At 47.7% G+C, this 18,465-nt stretch overlaps 1 protein-coding gene across 4 annotated transcripts in view; it reads left to right on the forward strand.

Annotated features, from left to right (window-relative positions):
• The window catches only part of rhbdf1a (rhomboid 5 homolog 1a (Drosophila)), a 95,375-nt gene extending 76,910 nt beyond the window's left edge, over window positions 1-18,465 (forward strand). For all 4 annotated transcript variants that reach the window (XM_039773951.1, XM_039773952.1, XM_039773953.1 and 1 more), the window contains 12 exons: window positions 2,565-2,728; window positions 2,923-3,174; window positions 7,837-7,948; window positions 9,524-9,598; window positions 10,219-10,380; window positions 10,655-10,755; window positions 11,790-11,853; window positions 11,949-12,043; window positions 12,266-12,341; window positions 15,473-15,573; window positions 16,423-16,576; window positions 17,703-18,465. In XM_039773951.1, the coding sequence (XP_039629885.1) occupies window positions 2,565-2,728; window positions 2,923-3,174; window positions 7,837-7,948; window positions 9,524-9,598; window positions 10,219-10,380; window positions 10,655-10,755; window positions 11,790-11,853; window positions 11,949-12,043; window positions 12,266-12,341; window positions 15,473-15,573; window positions 16,423-16,576; window positions 17,703-18,122 (1,776 nt within the window). In that variant the 3' untranslated portion in view covers window positions 18,123-18,465. The remainder of the gene's footprint in view (window positions 1-2,564; window positions 2,729-2,922; window positions 3,175-7,836; window positions 7,949-9,523; window positions 9,599-10,218; window positions 10,381-10,654; window positions 10,756-11,789; window positions 11,854-11,948; window positions 12,044-12,265; window positions 12,342-15,472; window positions 15,574-16,422; window positions 16,577-17,702) is intronic.

The following is an 18,465-nucleotide window of genomic DNA, read 5'->3' on the forward strand; positions in this document are numbered from 1 at the left end:
CATGGACCTGAGATACTTCCAGTGCCACAGCATTGTGTGACAGAAGCTGCACCAAATCAGGAAGTCCATCCTGGGCACCCAAGGACACCAACAGGGCGACTCTTCTGAATTACAGGACTCAGGTAAACCTGCAGGTGACCAAGCCAGAGGAACACTGCTGCCTCTCATGCTGGATGATGAATCACTCTTGATAAAATGACTTTCCATTATCTGCCCCAGACCATCCATCTTCTTTTCACCCCAGCTGGGATGAAAACTGCAAACCATCCTGACCAGGCTATGCCTCCATCTGCATAGTCCTTCTATTATGGCCTCCCGGCTGGATAAGTATTCACCCTCCATCCCAGTCGGGATGCCAGTCCGCCTTCACAGAGTATAGATATATTATACTGGACCTCTAGTTTTACAGTTGGTCAGTCCAAAGTTGGAGTTGAACCAGCATCTTTGTTACTTGGAGGCTACCTCCATATCCACTAAGCCAGTCTGCCTATTATAGCAGATAGAAACAAATCCATGAATTTAATGTAAAAAAACAAAGAGATACACAGTGATATGTTCGTATAGGGTGTAATTGTCTACTGTGATTAGTAGAATTCAGGTAGCATATTCACCATTAATACTACTTCAGTGAAAGGGCAATTGTGTGTCTGTTTATATGTGTGTCCATCCAGAAGTTATGTCTCTGTCATTCCAACAGATGGCGTGTCACAAACATACTAACATTATGATATTATAGACAGATAGACATGAAAGGCACTATATAATAAATAGATAGATACATGTGAAGAGCACTATATAATAGATAGATATGAAAGGCACTATATAAAAGATAGCTGAATACATAGATCGTTATGAAAGGCACTATATGATAAATAGATAGATAGATCGTTATGAAAGGCACTATATAATAAATAGATAGATCGTTATGAAAGGCACTATATGATAAATAGATAGATAGATCGTTATGAAAGGCACTATATAATAAATAGATACATAGACAGCTAGATAGATATGAAAGGCACTATATAATAGCCAGATTTTTTATTGTATATAGGGACTGTACTTTTCTATTAATTATTATATATATCTATGTTATATAAGTTTGTATTGATTTATTTTTAATTATTTGTTCTTGCCTAATTTAACTTCATTTTTTCTTTTCTTAGAACTATTAATTTGACATCTTGCAAAGCAATTTGAGTTAGAACTGGTGTATGAAAATGTGCTATAGAAATAAATGTTGTAGTTTGTAGTAATGAAGTGCATTGCAGTTGTCATTCCAACACATGGCACATCACATACAATAACACTGCTTTTTACAAATCCCATACCAAACGGCATATAACAGAGACATATGCATTGTAGTTTTCATTCCAACAGATGATGCATCACAGACAATAAAATGGCTTTTACAAATCCCATGTCAGAACAACAACAACAGCATTTATTTCTACAGCACATTTTCATACAAACGATGAGCTCTAAGTGCTTTACATGATGAAGAAAGAGAAAAAAGACAAAATAAATAAGAATTAAAATAAGGGAACACTAATTAACACAGAATAAAAGTAAGGTCTGATGGCCAGGGAGGGCAGAAAAAACAAAAAAAAACCTCCAGATGGCTGGAGAGAAAAATAAAATCTGCAGGGGTCCCAAGGCCACGAGACCACCCAGCCCCCTCTAGGCATTTTACCTAACATAAGTGACCTCAATCAGTCCTCATGGTATTCAGGGTTCTCATGGAAGAACTTGATGATGACGGTCATGTGGACTTACGGAAAAAGAACAGAAGAGAAAGTAGGGGTTAGTGCGGATTTTGAATATGAATACCATGAATAATAATGATAATTAATTGAATATAAAGAGCATCAGGATTAGACTAAGATGAAGCTCTGAGAAAGCCATGCCAGAAGGCATATAACAGAGACATCTGCATTGCATTTGTCACTCTAACAGATGATGCCTCGCAAACATTTGTAGAAATAAAATGTACAGCATTTGACATTCCAACAAATGTTGCATTGCAGACATTAACATGGCTTTTACAAATCCCATACCAAATGGCATATAACAGAGACATATGCATTATGTTTGCCATCTCAACAGGTGGTTCATCACAAAATTTGTGTAACGCATTTTATTGCGACAAACGTTTGTGGTGTGCCATCTGTTAGAATGGATAATGCAATGCATTGTATTGCATCACAAAATACATTCCGACAGATGATGCATTGCAAAAGTTCACACTGACGCCTCTGTTTATTACTTTGACTTCCGCACAGCTAGTAATCTGATTAATACAAGTTGGTTTCTGTCCATCTGGCAGTTCCATTCTGTTAGGAATATTCCGGTTTAACATTTGAGGTGCGCCAACGATTTTTTGTTTTTGCATTGCTTGTAGAAATAAACTGCCTGGCATTTCTCAATGGTCTCATATGCTGTGCCAATTTTTATTACAATCAGTATCATTGGATTATTATCTAAGTGGTAGCCTATGATGAGCGATGAGTGGGTGCCCATGGGCACAGGAGCCCATCCTGACTTCTTCTCTTGTTTCCATCTAGGATGGGGTGCTCCATGAGGAGATGTCCACCTACCCCGATGAGGTCTTTGAGTCCCCTTCAGAGGCGGCCATCAAGGAGGCAGAGGCCAGTAACTTCCTGGACAGGTCGGAACTCACCGGCAGCGCCCTGGACAAGAGTGAGCTGGAGAAGAGCCACCTCATGATGTGAGTCTGCTGTTTCTTTGGAGGTGCTATCTCCTTGGGTGGCACGTCTTTACGCAATATTAAAGTTTCAGTGCCATGAAGTGCAGAAGTTGGCGCACACCTTCTCATGAGCTTCAGGCACAGCACTCCCTGAAGTGCAGGAGGAGCGGCGTCTGATTATCTGTTTGGTGCCATTCTTTTTTTTGTAATTTTAGACCTTTGGAGCGAGGCTGGCGCAAGTCAAAAGAAGGAGCAGGGGTGCAGCCGAAAGTGCGTTTGCAGCAAGAGGTGGTCAGCATGAGTGGCCAGCGACGTGGACAGAGGATCGCAGTGCCGGTCAAGAAGCTTTTTGCGAAAGAAAAGAGGCCATATGGGCTGGGCATGGTGGGCAAGCTGACAAACCGAACCTACCGGAAGCGGATCGACAGTCACATCAAGAGGCAAATCGAGGACATGGATGACCACAGGTGAGCCGGACATTACTGAGGGGCTTGACCAAGGCAGTCTTACCAGCATCATAGACCCCCGGGCAAAGTAGTGTACTGGGACCCCTGTTTTGAGAGCAAAACAGAAACATACATAGGCATCTGAAACATTATGGGCCCCTATTCTCCTGGTGCCCCCATTGTGCCCATTGTGCCCACATGTTAAGATGGCCCTGGGCTTGGAGGGCATGACTGCTTGTGGATGGTGACGACACCCTTTGTCTGACTGTGTCCAGACATTCTTGTTAAAGCAGGGAAGGCACAGAGGGAGGTGGGGGGTGCCTAGTGGGGCAGTGGGTACCCCCATAGTATTCGAGTTCAGCTCCTCGACAGGGATGCCCTTCTCGTTGGACTTCTTCTCAGTCTCTGGCAGTGTTTCCTTCTCTGCCAGTCAAGTCACCATGGGTGGGCATGAGTGGGTCCTACTTTGGACTGGTATCCCCCCCAGACCCTGCCACCCTATAATTTGTGCAGGACTGTTTTCTAGCGTAAGGGAGCTAAGTGTCTACCTGTGGTGGGTGTCACCCAGAGAGCGGGGGTGAAGATGGCCCCAGTCCCTTAGTAGATATCAGACTCAGGGTCCCAAAATGGCCACAGACACCACTGCTCAGTGTTCCCAACATTTCCAGTGCCCACCTATCCTGAAGTGAATGAATTGGTTGGTTTGTTTTATTTTTCAATATGGTGCCCCCACACCCCCAATAGCTCCATTACACTTCATCCACTTTTCCTGCAATGACTTTAACCCCTCTGGACAAAAATAATCTTCACAGCCACCCTGACGTCTTCACTCGAAAACCTGCCGTCCACGGAGAGCTTTCTTCAAAACTCGGAACGGGGAATAATCTGAGGGCGCCAGATCAGGACTGTTGGGGGAGGGTGGTCCAGCTGCTGGAGCCCACCTTCTGTGATTGGCGCGACAAGTGAAGCAGTGGGCGCCTTGTGATAAAAAAGAGGTACACGCCTGCTGTGAGTTCTCCTCGTCTTTTCTCCTTGATTGACTCCCGGATCATCGTGTTGGCGTAACTCTCCATAACCGGTTACGGTGGTCTTGTGTGGCCTGAACTCCAGAAGCGAAAGTCCTTCGGTATCCCAGAAGAAAGCCACAACTTTGCTTGCAGATTTGAACTTATTTTTGGGACTTGGTGGTCTTCACGGACCTTCTCCACAGTTCCCCTGGCAGCACTGAAGCCTCATGGCCGTCTCATTCTTGGAAGCCATCTTGCACGGACCGTCGACGTGCCCACCTTTTTTCATGGATTATTTCCCAAAGATCCCCGTTTCTTCAGCTGTTCTGGAAAGTTGAATTCGTCTGTCTGACAAAATGAAATCCTCGACTTTCTTGCACGCTTCTGTGGAGCCGTCCAGTGCGAGGGTCCTCTTCAATTGACTCTCTCAATGGGCCCCACTGACCCTGCTTGCGCCAGAGGATGATGGGGATAGACTCACCATAAAGTGCCAATCTCCTTTTGCTTTTTCCCTTTTGTGAGAAATTCCATCACTGAACGTTGCTACTTATCTAGCATTTACTTACAGGACTCTCCTGATCTCCTGTCTCTTGAAATGTCAGACTGGCACTGTGCCACAACTGGGCAGGAGTAACCCTGAGACCCCCGTCACAGCATCCCCGGACTGGACTCAACTTTCTTTCCTACTCTGGTAGATCAATTATTGAACACCCCCCGTATCTCCATAGGTTTATATTTTCTTTGTTGTCACAGTGCTGTTAAAAAGTATTTGCCCCCTTCTGGAAAGCCCCTGGTTTTGCATGTGTTCCTCAATGAGTGGCCTCAGACCTTTAAAATGAAATGCAATATTGGAGGATTGGAACCTGATTGGGTGGCATGGTGGTTCAATGGTAGCACCAGGGAGTCTGGGGGTTCATGTCTCAGGTCCTCCCTTCCTTGTGTGGTCTTCCTGTGTCTGTGGGGGTTTAACCCAAGTTCTCTGGTTTCCTCCCACCATCCAAAGACATGCCGATTGGGTAGACTGGCGATGCCAAACTGGCCCTACTGTCTGTATATGTGTGTCCCGTGATGGACTGGTGCCTCATCCAGGTTTTGTTCTTGCCTTATGCCCAGTGCTTTCTGGGATAGGCTCCAGTTTCCTTATGGCCCTGATCAGGCTGAGAAAGTTTAGAAAATGGATGGATGGATGGAACCTGAGTGCAGTTTTAAATGATCACTTTCATATTGAAGGAACAAAGTTAACTGACACCCTTTACCACCCATGTGAAAAAGTCTTTGCCCCCTTTACCAGCACCTTTAGTAACAGCAATAATCACAACTAAGCTCTTTCTAGAATTTGAAACCAGTGCTGGTGAATTTTCACCTCCTCATCTTTTCAGATCTGCCTGCATTCAGGACAAGCTGGCAGGTTTGCCACCCTTCAGGTCTTTGCATGGCATTTCTTTTCGGTTCAAGTCAGTTAAACAAGTCAGCATGAGTTCAGAAGAGGAAGGTCATGTTTTACTAACACACTGGAATTCTATGAGGAAGCAACAAAAGGATATGACCAGAATGGAGCTTATAATGTTATTTATCTGGACTTTCAGAAAGCATTTGACAAGGTGCCACATGAGAGGGTGGGCATCAAACTAAAAGACGTGGACATTCAGGGTATGGTGTGTATAGTGGGGCAGAATTGGCTCAGACACAGGAAGCAGAGGGTGATGGTGTAAGGAACCTCATCAGAATTGGGTTGAAGTTAAGAGTGGTGACCACCAGGGTGCAGTGCTGGGGCTGCTTGCTATAATATATAGAAATGATTTGGATAGCAATATAAAGAACAAGCTGGTGAAGTTTGCAGACGATGCAATAGGCAGATAGGTGGATTGGCAGATAATTTGGAATTTGTTAAATCGTAACGGAAGGACTTGGACAGTTGACCACCTTGGGCCGATTTGTGGCAGTCAATGTGAAGTATTACACATAGGAAGTCAAAATGTGAGGTTTGGATACACAATAGGAGCTCTGAAAATCGAAGGTCCACCTTATGAGGAGGACTTAGGAGTCACGGTGAACTCCATACTATCAACTGGCAGACATGATTCAGAAGCCATGAAGAAGGCTAACTAGAAAGTCAGGGTATATAGCGCCTTGATGTGAGGAGTACAAGTCACAGGAGGTGATGCTGAAGCTTTATAAGGCACTAGTGAGGCCTCAGCTGGAGTCCTGGGTGACATTTTGGTCTCCATAAAGACACAGCAGCACTGGAGAAAGTCCAGAGAAGAGCGACAAGGCCGATTGCAGGACTACAAGAGATGAGTTATGAGGAAAGATTAAAAGAGCTGAGCCTAATGCTTGCTTGAGGTTTGGGTCTTGTTAGGTTTGAATACACAATGTGGGGGTCTGAAAATCAAAAGTACACTTGAGAAGGACTAAGGAGTCGTAATGGAGTCAACAGTATCAACTGGCAGACAGTGTTCAGAGGCCATTGAGAAGGCTAACGTCAGGTCAGGTTATATAGCGCCTTGGTGTGTAGAGTACAAGTCACAGGAGTTTCTGCTCAGGCTTTATAACACACTGGTGAGGCCTCATCTGGAGTACTGGGTGACATTTTGCTCTCCATAAAGACACAGCAGCACTGGAGAAAGTCCAGAGAAGAGCGACGAGGCCGATTGCAGGACTACAAGAGATAAGTTATGAGGAAAGATTAAAAGAGCTGCGCCTTTGCAGAAGATTAAGAGGACACCTGAGTGACGTGTGCAAAATCATGAAGGGCATCAGTCCAGTGGGTCGAGATGGTGACTGAAAATGAGTTTGTCAAGAACACGGGGACGCCATTGGAAACTTGGTAAGGGTGAATTTAGGAAGTCTTTCTTTACACAGAGAACCACAGACACATGGAATAAGAGACCAAGCAGTGTGGTGGACAGGAGGACTTTACGGACCCTCAAGACTCAACTTGATGTTATTTTAGAAGAATGAACTGGATAGGACAGGCGAGCTTTGGTGGGCTAAATGGTCTCTTCTCATCCAGAATGTTCTAATGTTCTAAAGTCAAAACTTTAGCTGGACCACTCCAAAAACTTTAATCTTATTTCTTATGTCGTCTGCTTGCTTTTGTGTTTTGACACCTAGTCCTCCAACGAGGCGTCAGCTTCAGGTCACTGACCGATGACAGGACGTTCTCCAACCTCATGTCACAATTCATGGCTTCTTCAACAATGGCTTGTCATTCATGGCATCCTTACACCATCACACCAGCACTGCCATGTCTTATTGTAGGTCTCATATTCTTCCCTTTGACCACACAAGGCATAGTGGACCCCATCTCTTTCAAAGAGTTCTACTTTTACCTCATCTCTCATTATAGCAAAAGGTTTGGGGGTCTTTCCTGGTGTTTCTTTGGAAAGGTGAGACGAGCACCGATGTTCCACTTGGTTTGTAGTGCTGCCCTCCCTTCTAATTGTGGAGTCACGGACCTTAGCTGAAGCTGGAGAGGCCCTGAAGCCATTTATTGTGACAAATATACAAAGAATAAAAGGATCTCATGAAGGGGCAAATACTTTTTCACAGCACTGTGGCAAATAATGGAAGACTTCTGTTGATATTCTGGTAGTCAATCTCCTCAAACGAAGGTCACATTTCCAAGCAACTCTAACTTTCTAACTTCACCTTCTTTTTTTTTTTGCTTTTTCAGGCCTTTTTTCACGTATTGGATCACATTTGTCCACTTGGTCATCACCATCCTGGCGGTGTGCATCTACGGGATAGCGCCGGTGGGCTTCTCTCAGCATGAGACGGTGGACTCTGTAAGTTGACAAATCTTTGACCTCAAATTAGGTTTCTCACCTTGCTAGTGAGTCATTGCTGGATTAAGAGCGGTGTGAATAAGTAAATGCCCCCAGTGGCTTAACATAGCAGGACCTCATTAGTTCAATTTCAGCATTCCATTAATCCTCTCTGCCTGCGGGGGCGCTAGTGATAAGATGGTGGGCTTCTCTCAGCATGAGGCGGTGGACTCTGTAAGTTGACAGATCTTTGACCTCAAATTAGGTTTCTCACCTTGCTAGTGAGTCATTGCTAGATTAACAGTGATGTGAAAAAATAAATGCCCCCATGTCTTAACATATCAGGAAATAATTATTTGAAGCTCAAGATTCCATTAAGACCTCTCTGCCTGTAGGGGTGCTAGGGATAAGCCGGTGGGCTTCACTCAGCATGAGGTGCTTGACTCTGTAAACTGACAGATTTTTAATTCAAGTCAAGCTTCTCAGCTTGCTAGGAGAGATTGCTGGATTAACAATGATGTGAAAATGTAAATGCCCCCCTGTGGCTTAACACATCAGGACCCGACGAGTTCAAATTCAAGTTTCTATTAATCCTGTCTGCCTGTAGGGGCACTAGTGATAAAGACCCCTGTGGATCGGTGTGGCTGTTGCCGTACTGAGGGGGTTTCATTTAATTTAACCCTTTTAACCTATTGTTGTTAATGATATTTTAGCTTCAATGAATAGTTTTGTTAAGTTATTGTTCTGTTATTACTTGTTTCTTTTCTTATGTGCCTCATGTACTATGTGTTGTACCTGTGGGGGTATGACCACCTGATACTTTAGCTGGGCCTGCCCCCAGTAATTTTAAAGAATCAGCAGTTCATTCATGGGCTGCTTTCACCTTGTTGTTGTCCTCCATGGATTTGGATTTGCCTTTGTTTCCGTTTTTTGTGTCGTTACTGTGGGCCAGAGGTTTTTATGGTTTCCCTCTCTCCCATTTCTGGATTTTTGAACGTGCAGTCCGTGAAGCCTGCTTGTAGAGTTTGGGGTCAAGTTCATCTTTCTGGTAGGACACTTTTGGAGAGGCTCGGCCTCCTTCAAAAAATTGAAGCCTAAGGCTTTGAGCTTTTGAGAACCCAGCAGATCATAACAATAGTCAAAAAAATGCAACTGTGAAAAAAGAGCAGAGAAGAGCAACCAAAGGTGCACGTGGGCTGAAGGACCTGACCTGAGGGGCTTCATTCAGCCTCTTTAGCCTTGAGCAATGTGACGACCTGATCTAGGACTTCAAGGGTATCAATAAAGTTAGACACTTCAATTAAACCGTGAACTATGAGTTTTATGATATTGATTATTATGATATGCTGGTTATTTTTTTTTCTAAATTCAAACAACAGGCTTTAATTCAAAAACTAGGCCTCAAGACTTCATCTGAGGCCTACAGCTCAGGTAAGCCTGGCCCCAAACTTGAGAAGCAGGCGTCAGGGGCTGAAATGAAGTAAAGGCTCAGAAAAGGGAGAGGGGAAACCATAAAACCCCTGGCCTTCAATAACAAGAAGTTGTTCCAAAGCCATTTTGGGTTGATCATCTCGACGTGTTAATTGTGCCTTCTAGGTCTTAAGAAACAAAGGGGTCTATGAAAATGTGAAGTATGTACAGCAGGAAAACTTCTGGATCGGTCCAAGCTCTGTAAGTAACAGGATTACAAGGGGGCATTCAATTTTTAGCCTTAAAGCTGGCTAAGAGGCCCAAGTGTAAACTGTGATGCCATCTCCTGGCAGCAGAGGGGCGGCCATTTTGGTGCCATCCTGCAGCTTTTTTTCATGATTGGCATCAAGGTCGATGTCAGTAAACCTGGGAGTTGTTAGTGGACTTGGTGAGCTGGACGGACTGGGCAGAATGGACAAGCTGGGACGTTTGAATGGGACTAGGGGTGGCCTGGGCTGGTTAGATGGGATGGTTTGGGAGTGGGGTTTAGAATGGTGGGCAGGATGGAATATGTCTGAGGACGTTTGTGGACTTGGACACTTGCTGACTGGGTTAATTAATTAGGAGGGCTGGGTCGCAGTTCAGTTTCTATGCGCACAGTACAGGGAGGGTCTTATTTACGTGTCTCTCACAGAGTTGTGACCGCAGTACAAACCCCACAACAGACAAAGGGGCACAGCATCAGATGACAGGGACGATAAAGACGACAGCACACATCTGGGCCGACCATGAACTTCACACTACAAGTGGCCCTTTATTTCCTCAGGTGTTAAAATTATATAGGATGAATCACAAAGTTTGTTTTTTTTCTTCTCCAACAGGAGGCGCTCATCCATCTTGGTGCAAAGTTCTCTCCCTGTATGCGTCAAGACCAGCAGGTCCACAGATTAATCCAGCAGAAGAAGGAAATGGAGAAGAAGTCGGCTTGCTGTGTGCGGAACGACCGCTCCGGTTGCGTGCAGACATCCGAGAAGGAGTGTTCTGTAAGGAGACCTCTTTTGGGTGGAGATGGGGCATCTCACGCAGACCATTAGTGTTAACTGGGGTGTTTTATAGCAATGTCTTCTCAGAGCTGAGCAGTCACTGTGCTTCATGCTTTGCTCTTTGAGATTTGGGGTTCACGTTCCGGGAAGAGAAGGCCAACCTGGGCTCCTCTCGTCTTAATCCGTCCATGGAATTCCCGTTTCCCATTCCCAGCCTTTCCGGATGGCATTTCCTGGTTTGATTTGTTCTCGTTTGTCTTCTTTTCTCTCACAGGCCACACTTGCAGTATGGGTCAGATGGCCGGACCACCCCAGTACCCCTCCTCTGAGCAGCAATCCAAGGCAGTCAGGGTCAGTCTGTCACCAGGATCCCAGGTTGGTAAATTAAGGGGGGTCAGGTAGTCCGTGTGACCACCTGGGAGGACAGAGGGCTTCCCCTTTGTCTTCTTATGAAACTGGACCCCCTGGGGGGTCTCTCCATTAGTCGGCTTTGGGAATGTGTCAGATGTTTCAGGTCTCCCAGTGTCTCCCTGTGGACAGGATTTGGATTTGCTGTTGTAAGAACTAGACATAGGACTCCCAGGACTCCCCTGTGTGTGATTCAGGACATCATTCGGACTTTCCGGTATTTCATTTAGGACAAGAGCTGGACCACCCAGGGTCTCACTGCAGACTCCTCAGTGTCTCACTCAGAATAGGATTTGGACTCCAGGGTGTCCCACTGACTGGACACAGGAAGCTGACTCTCCATTATTACATCTGAGGATGTTCATTCAGTGGGAATAGGATTTGGACTCGCCATTGTCTCACCAGGTCCTGGTGCCTGCCTTCCCAGTGACTCACTAGACACAGGAACTGGAATTCCCAGCGTTTCATTTTGGGATATAATTTAGATATTCCATTGTTTAATTTGGGAGTGCTCCATTGTGAAAAGAATGTGGACTCCAGAGTGCCCCCCTGGGGGCTTGTGTCTGTCCTAATACTAGACACAGGGACAGGACTCTCTGTTAATTGGTTTTTGGACTTCATTGAGATCCTCACATGCTTCATTTGGGACAGGGGTCTGGACCCCCCAAGTGTTTCACTATGAACAGAATTTGGACAGCAAGGTGCCTCACATGGAAATTGTGCCTGACTCCCCAATGAGGGACAGAAACGGGACTCCCAGTTATAATATCTGGGCATGTAATGGAGATTCTGCAGTAGGCACCTCTGGCTAAAAGCGAGACCCCGAGTGGTCCCATCTGGACACCCTCCAGTATTTCAGTGTAAACAGCCTGTGATCTTCTCAGTGTCTCACCATCTGGCCATAGCAGGCCTGGCAGATGCCCTCTTAATTATCTGAAGGCTCTCTTAGGTCCCCTTGCTGGGCACTGGGATTGACTTGACCCTCCTTTTCCATATTTTAGGTTTTGTGATGAACCGGCGTCCGTTTCACCCCACGAATGGCCTGATGACATCACCCAGTGGCCTGTAAGTAGTGCCAATGTTAATGGTGCCCGCCTAGACTGCTTTAGGCAGTACCCTGGCTGGCAGCGCTGAGCTCGGAGGTCTGCTGTGTATTTCAGATCTGCACAAGGAACAGTGCCGGGAACCACACCAACCTGCCACACATGGACTGTGTCATCACGGGCCGACCCTGCTGCATCGGAACCAAAGGGAGGTGAGAGAGCCTGCAAGGCACCGCGGGGTGGGCACATGCCAGTCTAGTGGGATTTGTAGCCCAGCTGCTATGCTGCTGTGAGGAGTGGCATGGAGTGGCGTTCTGTTGCCACTTCTCTTCACCCCCTTTACCTGTCTTGATCAGCGTGCCTCATGTGTCTGTCCCCCCAACCTGACCAGGTGTCGGACCACTCACAAATTGTATTTTTTTTTTGCTCTCCAGCTGTGAAATCACATCCAGAGAGTACTGCGAGTTCATGAAGGGGTATTTTCATGAGGAGGCAACCCTCTGCTCACAGGTGAGTGTGCCACGATTAACCCGGGCATAAACTTAGTTCTGTAATGCCGACCTCTGTTCACTGAGCCCAAACACCCCCCATGTCACTCTCATGTCAGACGTGGAGCCGTGTGCAGGCAGCTGAGTGTCTAATCCCCTCACTTCTGCTGATTGCTCACAGGATTCCCAGCCCGTCGCCTTGACCCACATTGCACGCTGTCGTGTGACTGTCACCTGTCATGAGTGCCCACTGAGATGCCATCTCTCAGCAGCAGGGGGCAGGGCTGCACAATTTAACTTTGTTGGTCTGCCTGGGGGATTTTTTTTTTTTAGATGATTGGTCTTTAGGTGGGTTTCAGTAGACCTGGGTGGACCTAGATGGTCTGGATATGGCGGGGTTAATCATGACTGTTGGGCAGGGGGCACCTTGGCAGGTTAATTAATTTGGGTGGTGTTTAGATGACTGAGTGGTCATGATGGGCTGGGCACACTGACTAAGCTGGTGAGGTAGGTGGGTCCTCGGTAGGCTTGGATCTTAAGAGTGGAGCACAGTGAGTTAGGATGGCTGGGACAGCTCTGGACCTTGGTGGTCTGGATGGAATGGTCAAGCTCTGTTGGGGTGGGAGGGGGTTGTTGAACTGCCTCTGTGGACTAGGATTTCAGGGTCTGGATAGATGTGGCTGGTTAGAAAAGTCATTAGAACAAGCTGATCAGGGTGGGATGGGTGGTCTGAATAAAGTGGGGTATATGTAAGGGTGGAGGACTTGGGCAGCCACTGAATGGGTTAATAAAGTGGGCTGCAGGGACTTCAGAAGAGGTCACCCACCTGAAGCTCAGCACGTTCAGGCCTGGCCAGCACTTGGATGGAAGACCATCTGGGAAAAACTTGGGTAGCTACTGGAAGAGGTGTTGGTGAGGCCAGCAGGGGGCGCCTACCTTCTGGTTTGAATATGGACCCCAATGCCCCCCTGTGGTGCAGTGACGGGGACACTTTGGTGTAAAAATGGCACCGTCCTTCAGATGAAACATAAAACTGAGGATCTGACTCTCTGTGGTCATTAAAGACCTCCCTGGGCATCCTTTGTAGGGGGTATCCTGATGTCCAGGTTAAGTTGCCCACCACTGCCGAGTCATTTTGTCCCCCTAATCATCCCTGTCTCTCTCACCACTTCACCATCTAAGAGTTCATGTGTGGCGAGTGTCCTGGCACAAAAATGGCCAGCACTTGGATGGGAGACCATCTTGGATATACTTGGGTTGCTGCTGGCAGAGGTGTTGGTGAGGCCAGCAGGGGGTGCCTACCCTGTGCTCTGTGTGTGGATCACAATGACCCCTTAGTGCAGTGACGGGGACACAATGCTGAAAAAATGTCACCATCCTTAGGATTAGACATAAAAATAAGTGACATGGGTGGAATGGGCATGCCAGGTTATGGGGTGAAGTGGGTGGGGGTACTGCAATGGCTCCATAGACTAGGATATATTGGTCCTGATAGATATGGTCATTTGAGAGAGTGGCGTAGAATGGATGGGCAAGTCGGATGGTCTGAGTAAAGTGGGGTATATTATGGGGACGGTGTGGACTTGGGCATTCACTGATTGGGTTAATGAAGAGAGCCGGATGACAGTTTGAGTTCAGGTCTATTTGTTAATCTGTGACTGTCACCTGTTATGAGTGTCCACTGTGATTCCACCATATGACAGCAGGGGGCAGAGCAGGCCAATGCCATTTTGTTGCCTACCTGCAGGGATTTTTATGTGTTTGGCATTTGGGTTTGTCAGCATATCCAGGGGTTGCTGGTTAGGCTGGCAGTGCTAAGTGGGTTCAGTGATCTTGGATGGTCGAGACAGCTGGGTGAGGGCTGAATGGGCAAAGTTCTGTCTGGCCTGGCTATAGAAGGGCTGAGATTGGTAAGACCACATGGAATGGGGGTGTGGCTGGATCTTGTGAGGAACCTGGGACATTGTGGGCCAACTGGGCTGGATGAAGTGGGTGAGATGGGCTGGATGGGTGGTCTGGGTTACAATTCTGTTTAATCAGGAGATTTGGAGGGATGGGAAGACTTGAGAGAGGAAGAATCCCACACACTGGGGGAGCAACTTTGAGAAGATGGTCTGACTAAGATAGCTTTGGTGGGCTATGTCAGCTAGGTGGGCCGAGTAGTCTGGGTTTCACCGGCTTAGCGGGAAGTGTTTTCCAGCCTTGGGTGGCTAGTTGAACTGGGTGGTGGGATGGGTAAACTAGGTGATAGGGTTAGTTATGGGGGGGGTCTAGGGGTACAGAGGCCAGCTAAGCTGGTCTGGGTGGTCCAAGTGAACTGAATAAACTTTGTGGGTCTGAAGGCCTTAAAAGGGCTGTGATAGTAAACTAAGTGACCTGGTGGGACTGCATGGGCTGGTGTTTGGACAGCTGATTTACCTGAATGGTCGGGTGGGCTAGCTGGACTGGGTGTTCAGGTAGGACTGAGTGAGTGGGAAACTGCTGCACTGGGAAGACTGGGTGTATTGTATAACAAGGTTAACTGGGTGGGCTGGGTAGATTTTCAAGGCTAGGTAGACTGAATGATTTGGACTGGGTGCGTTTGGGTAGCTGAGTGGCTAGGGTGGGTGACCGGGTGGGCTAGTTGTAATGGGTAGCCTAGTTTGGCTGGGTAGCCTGGGTGGTCTGTGTGCTCTGGATCGCCTGGCTAGGCTCTGACTTGGGTGGGGCAGGAATGTTGCAAGAGCTTGGCTAGGACAGTGTGGTGGTCTCAGTGCTTTATTTAGATGGGGTGGGCATCATGGCTGGATGGGCTGCCAGGGCATTGATGGCTAAGTGGCCATTGAGGTATGGGTAGACTGAGAGAGGTGGGAAGGCTGTGTGGGGTAAGTTGGGGGCCATGCAGGGAGGGGGTCTTCTGATTTTTAGGAAGGAACGCTGTGAGAGAAAAAGTTATGCAGATTAAGCAGGTTTGGTTGTTTTGGGGGGAGTTCTTCTCCTATGGTTCCTTTTTTGGGTGGGGGGCTTAAAAGAGGAAGAGCTGAATGGGCTAAATGTTTTAGTTAAGCTGGGTGAGTTTAGGTGGCTGAACGGCCAGGGTGGGCTTGAGGAGCTCATATTCTGTGGGCTTGGTGAAGTGGGGTGGGGTCTCACCCTGTGCCTTTTCGCCCGCAGGTGCACTGTATGGATGACGTCTGTGGTCTTCTGCCATTCCTGAACCCCGAGGTGCCCGATCAGTTTTACAGGCTCTGGCTCTCCCTCTTCCTTCACGCTGGGTACGTTCACATCATGACTGTTGACCTTGCCAGAGAGTGTCAGTCAGATAAAGCTGGGCAGGATGGTGGGCACAGCACGGAGTATCCAGGTGCCCAGCACAGATCTGGGAGTCTCGGGGCGAATCCTGGATCCTCTTGGCTGCGGTCGATAAACCTGGGAATTTGGCATGCTAATCAATTGTAGGGCAGCTTAAAATTAGAGCCAGGAGGCCCGTGGCAGCGAGTGGCACATGCCGCCGGCACACGTGTACCTAAAGGGGTCTAATTCCTCGTGCGGCTAAGTCTCTTTATCTTTATAGAATTTAATCTCCATCAAGCCGTAAGACACCCTTTGGTGGGTGTGAGTGCCACTCCGGTACTCCCTCTTGTCTCACTAATCAGCTTTTAGGGGTCAAAAACCAGAAGCGGGCACTGATGCTCCACCGGACTAATGCCAGGTAAAAACATAAGGTGGGTGGGTGCAGCAGTGGGTACACCTGCCAGTCTGGACCCCTGCTGTATGCCACCAGTTGCCCCCTGATAGGCTGGCCTGCTCGGATGTGGCCCAAAGGTAACGCCCATGCGGGTCGAGAGAGTCGACATAAACCCAAATAAAGAGCAGGGGATTGATTGGTTGATTGGTTAACTGATTGGTTGATTGGCTAATTTGTTTGTTTCTTAATTGGTTAGCCAATCTATTGCCTGATTAGTTAATTAGCTGGTTAATGCGCTAATGGATGGGTCGATTATTCAGTTGAATGATGAATTGATTGGTTGATTGTGTGAATACTGGCATGATTGATTGGTTGATCAACGCTGTACCTGAAGGGCACTTGATGCTTATGATGGCTTTTGTCCTTCTTGTTTTAGGATTTTGCACTGCCTGGTGTCCATGTGCTTCCAGATGACCATCCTGAGGGACCTGGAGAAGCTGGCAGGCTGGCTCCGCATCTCCATCATCTACATTGCCAGTGGCATTGCTGGAAACCTGGCCAGTGCCATCTTCCTGCCCTATAGAGCTGAGGTACTGCACCGCCACATGTTAGCCATAAAGAATCGCCGCCAGAAAGGTGGGCTGGTAGAGATTTAGGAGGGTGCGGAATCCCCCCTGCACCTGGTTGGATAGGGGTCAGTATAATACTATTAATAATATTATAATACTGATAATAAGATGAGATATGGACGCCTGTGAGGTCCATCACTTGATTTTATATGCAGCTTATCCAGTTTAGGGTCCTGCTGAGATGGGACCCAACCGGGCTGCTTCAGGCACAAGGCAGGAATCAGCTCTGGGACAGCGGGCAATCGCAGGGCACAATCACATTTGACTTATTTGGCATTGCCCGTGGAGCTCAAAACCATGTGTTTGGGATGTGAGTGGCAGACAAGGAGATCCCTGAGGAAAGACCAGGGAGACCCGGGGAGACCCTGCAAACTCCACAGAAGGAAATGCATAGAAAAGAAGACCAGATGGTGAAGTCTCCTGTCATCTTGGACTCCTCCTCCTCTTCATCAGGTCTGCCTGCCCAGTGCCAGGTCGGGATTCAGGACGGCCCCTGTTTTTCTGCTGCTGCTGCCTTATGGATTCAGCAGGGTGCTTTCCTGGGGGGACTCGACAGCCTCACGAGGGTCCTGCAGATGTTTCCATTCCTCTTCATCCCAAAACTGCTCTGCTGGATTGGCAGTCTGTGGACCTTTGCCAGCTTTAGGTGTGAACCATTTGGAGGCATTGAGGGGCACTCATTGGTTTAGAAGCAGTGCTTGGGTATGCTGTGGCATGTAGTTGATGCTCAGTTGGCATTATGCACCCTGGCATGTGCCAAAAGGATGTTCACACACTATGACTGGTATATCACCAGCTTTTACACGTTGGTGCTGCTTATGTGAAATTCTGAGCTGCTGGCAAACATTGAGATTCATCCGCTCAGTCAAAATTGGTATTTGGGGCAGCTAAGTTGGCACCGTGAATCAGTTGATCCGTTTATGTGGAATGTGTACCCATAACTGAAGCCCCTGTGGTCTGAGGGTGCCTTTGTGGAGCGAAGGGTTGCTGATGAGATGAAGATGGTAGTATTGGCTGCATAGGATTGCCCACTGATCATCTCACTCTCTTTCTCTCTTTCTCTCTCTCTCTCTGTCCACGTTGGCAGGTGGGTCCAGCTGGCTCGCAGTTTGGCATCCTGGCTTGCCTCTTTGTGGAGCTCTTCCAAAGTTGGCAGATCCTGGCAAGGCCCTGGAGGGCATTCCTGAAGCTCTTCTGCGTGGTACTCTTCCTCTTTGCCTTTGGCCTGCTGCCCTGGATCGACAACTTTGCCCACATTGCGGGTTTCATCTCCGGTTTCTTCCTCTCCTTCACCTTCCTCCCGTACATCAGCTTCGGCCAGTTCGACTTGTACCGCAAGCGTTGCCAGATCATCGTCTTCCTGCTCGTCTTTGTGGGGCTCTTCGCCGGCCTGATGGTCCTCTTCTACGTCTACCCCATCAAGTGTGAATGGTGCGAGTTCCTCACGTGCATCCCTTTCACGGACAAGTTCTGCGAGAAGTATGACCTGAACACGCACCTCCACTGAGAGCAGTGGGGAGTCGGAAGGAACAAATACCAGGCCTCGCGCCACCTCCCAGCCCCACCAGGCATGGCATGCTCTTCCAGAAAGGGCAGTGCCAATGGCCCACGTGCTGGTGGTGCCTGACTGGGCCGAGTGGAGCCCTCTTAGCTCACCCAGGAGTCGGGAGAGAATTTGGACTCGGACAAGAAAAGTGGGAATCGCCGTTTGTGCCTTTTTGAACACTGCTGTACCAACTACTGCCGTACTTCCTGATGCCCGTGTGCGTGCCCGTTGTGACCGTTACTGTTCTTACTGCTGTTCCAGTGGTGATTAAACGAGAAGGTAGTGTTTTAGCTACCAGACAGAT

This window comes from Polypterus senegalus, chromosome 13 (genome assembly GCF_016835505.1).
Source record: "Polypterus senegalus isolate Bchr_013 chromosome 13, ASM1683550v1, whole genome shotgun sequence".
NCBI classification, from domain to species: domain Eukaryota; kingdom Metazoa; phylum Chordata; class Cladistia; order Polypteriformes; family Polypteridae; genus Polypterus; species Polypterus senegalus.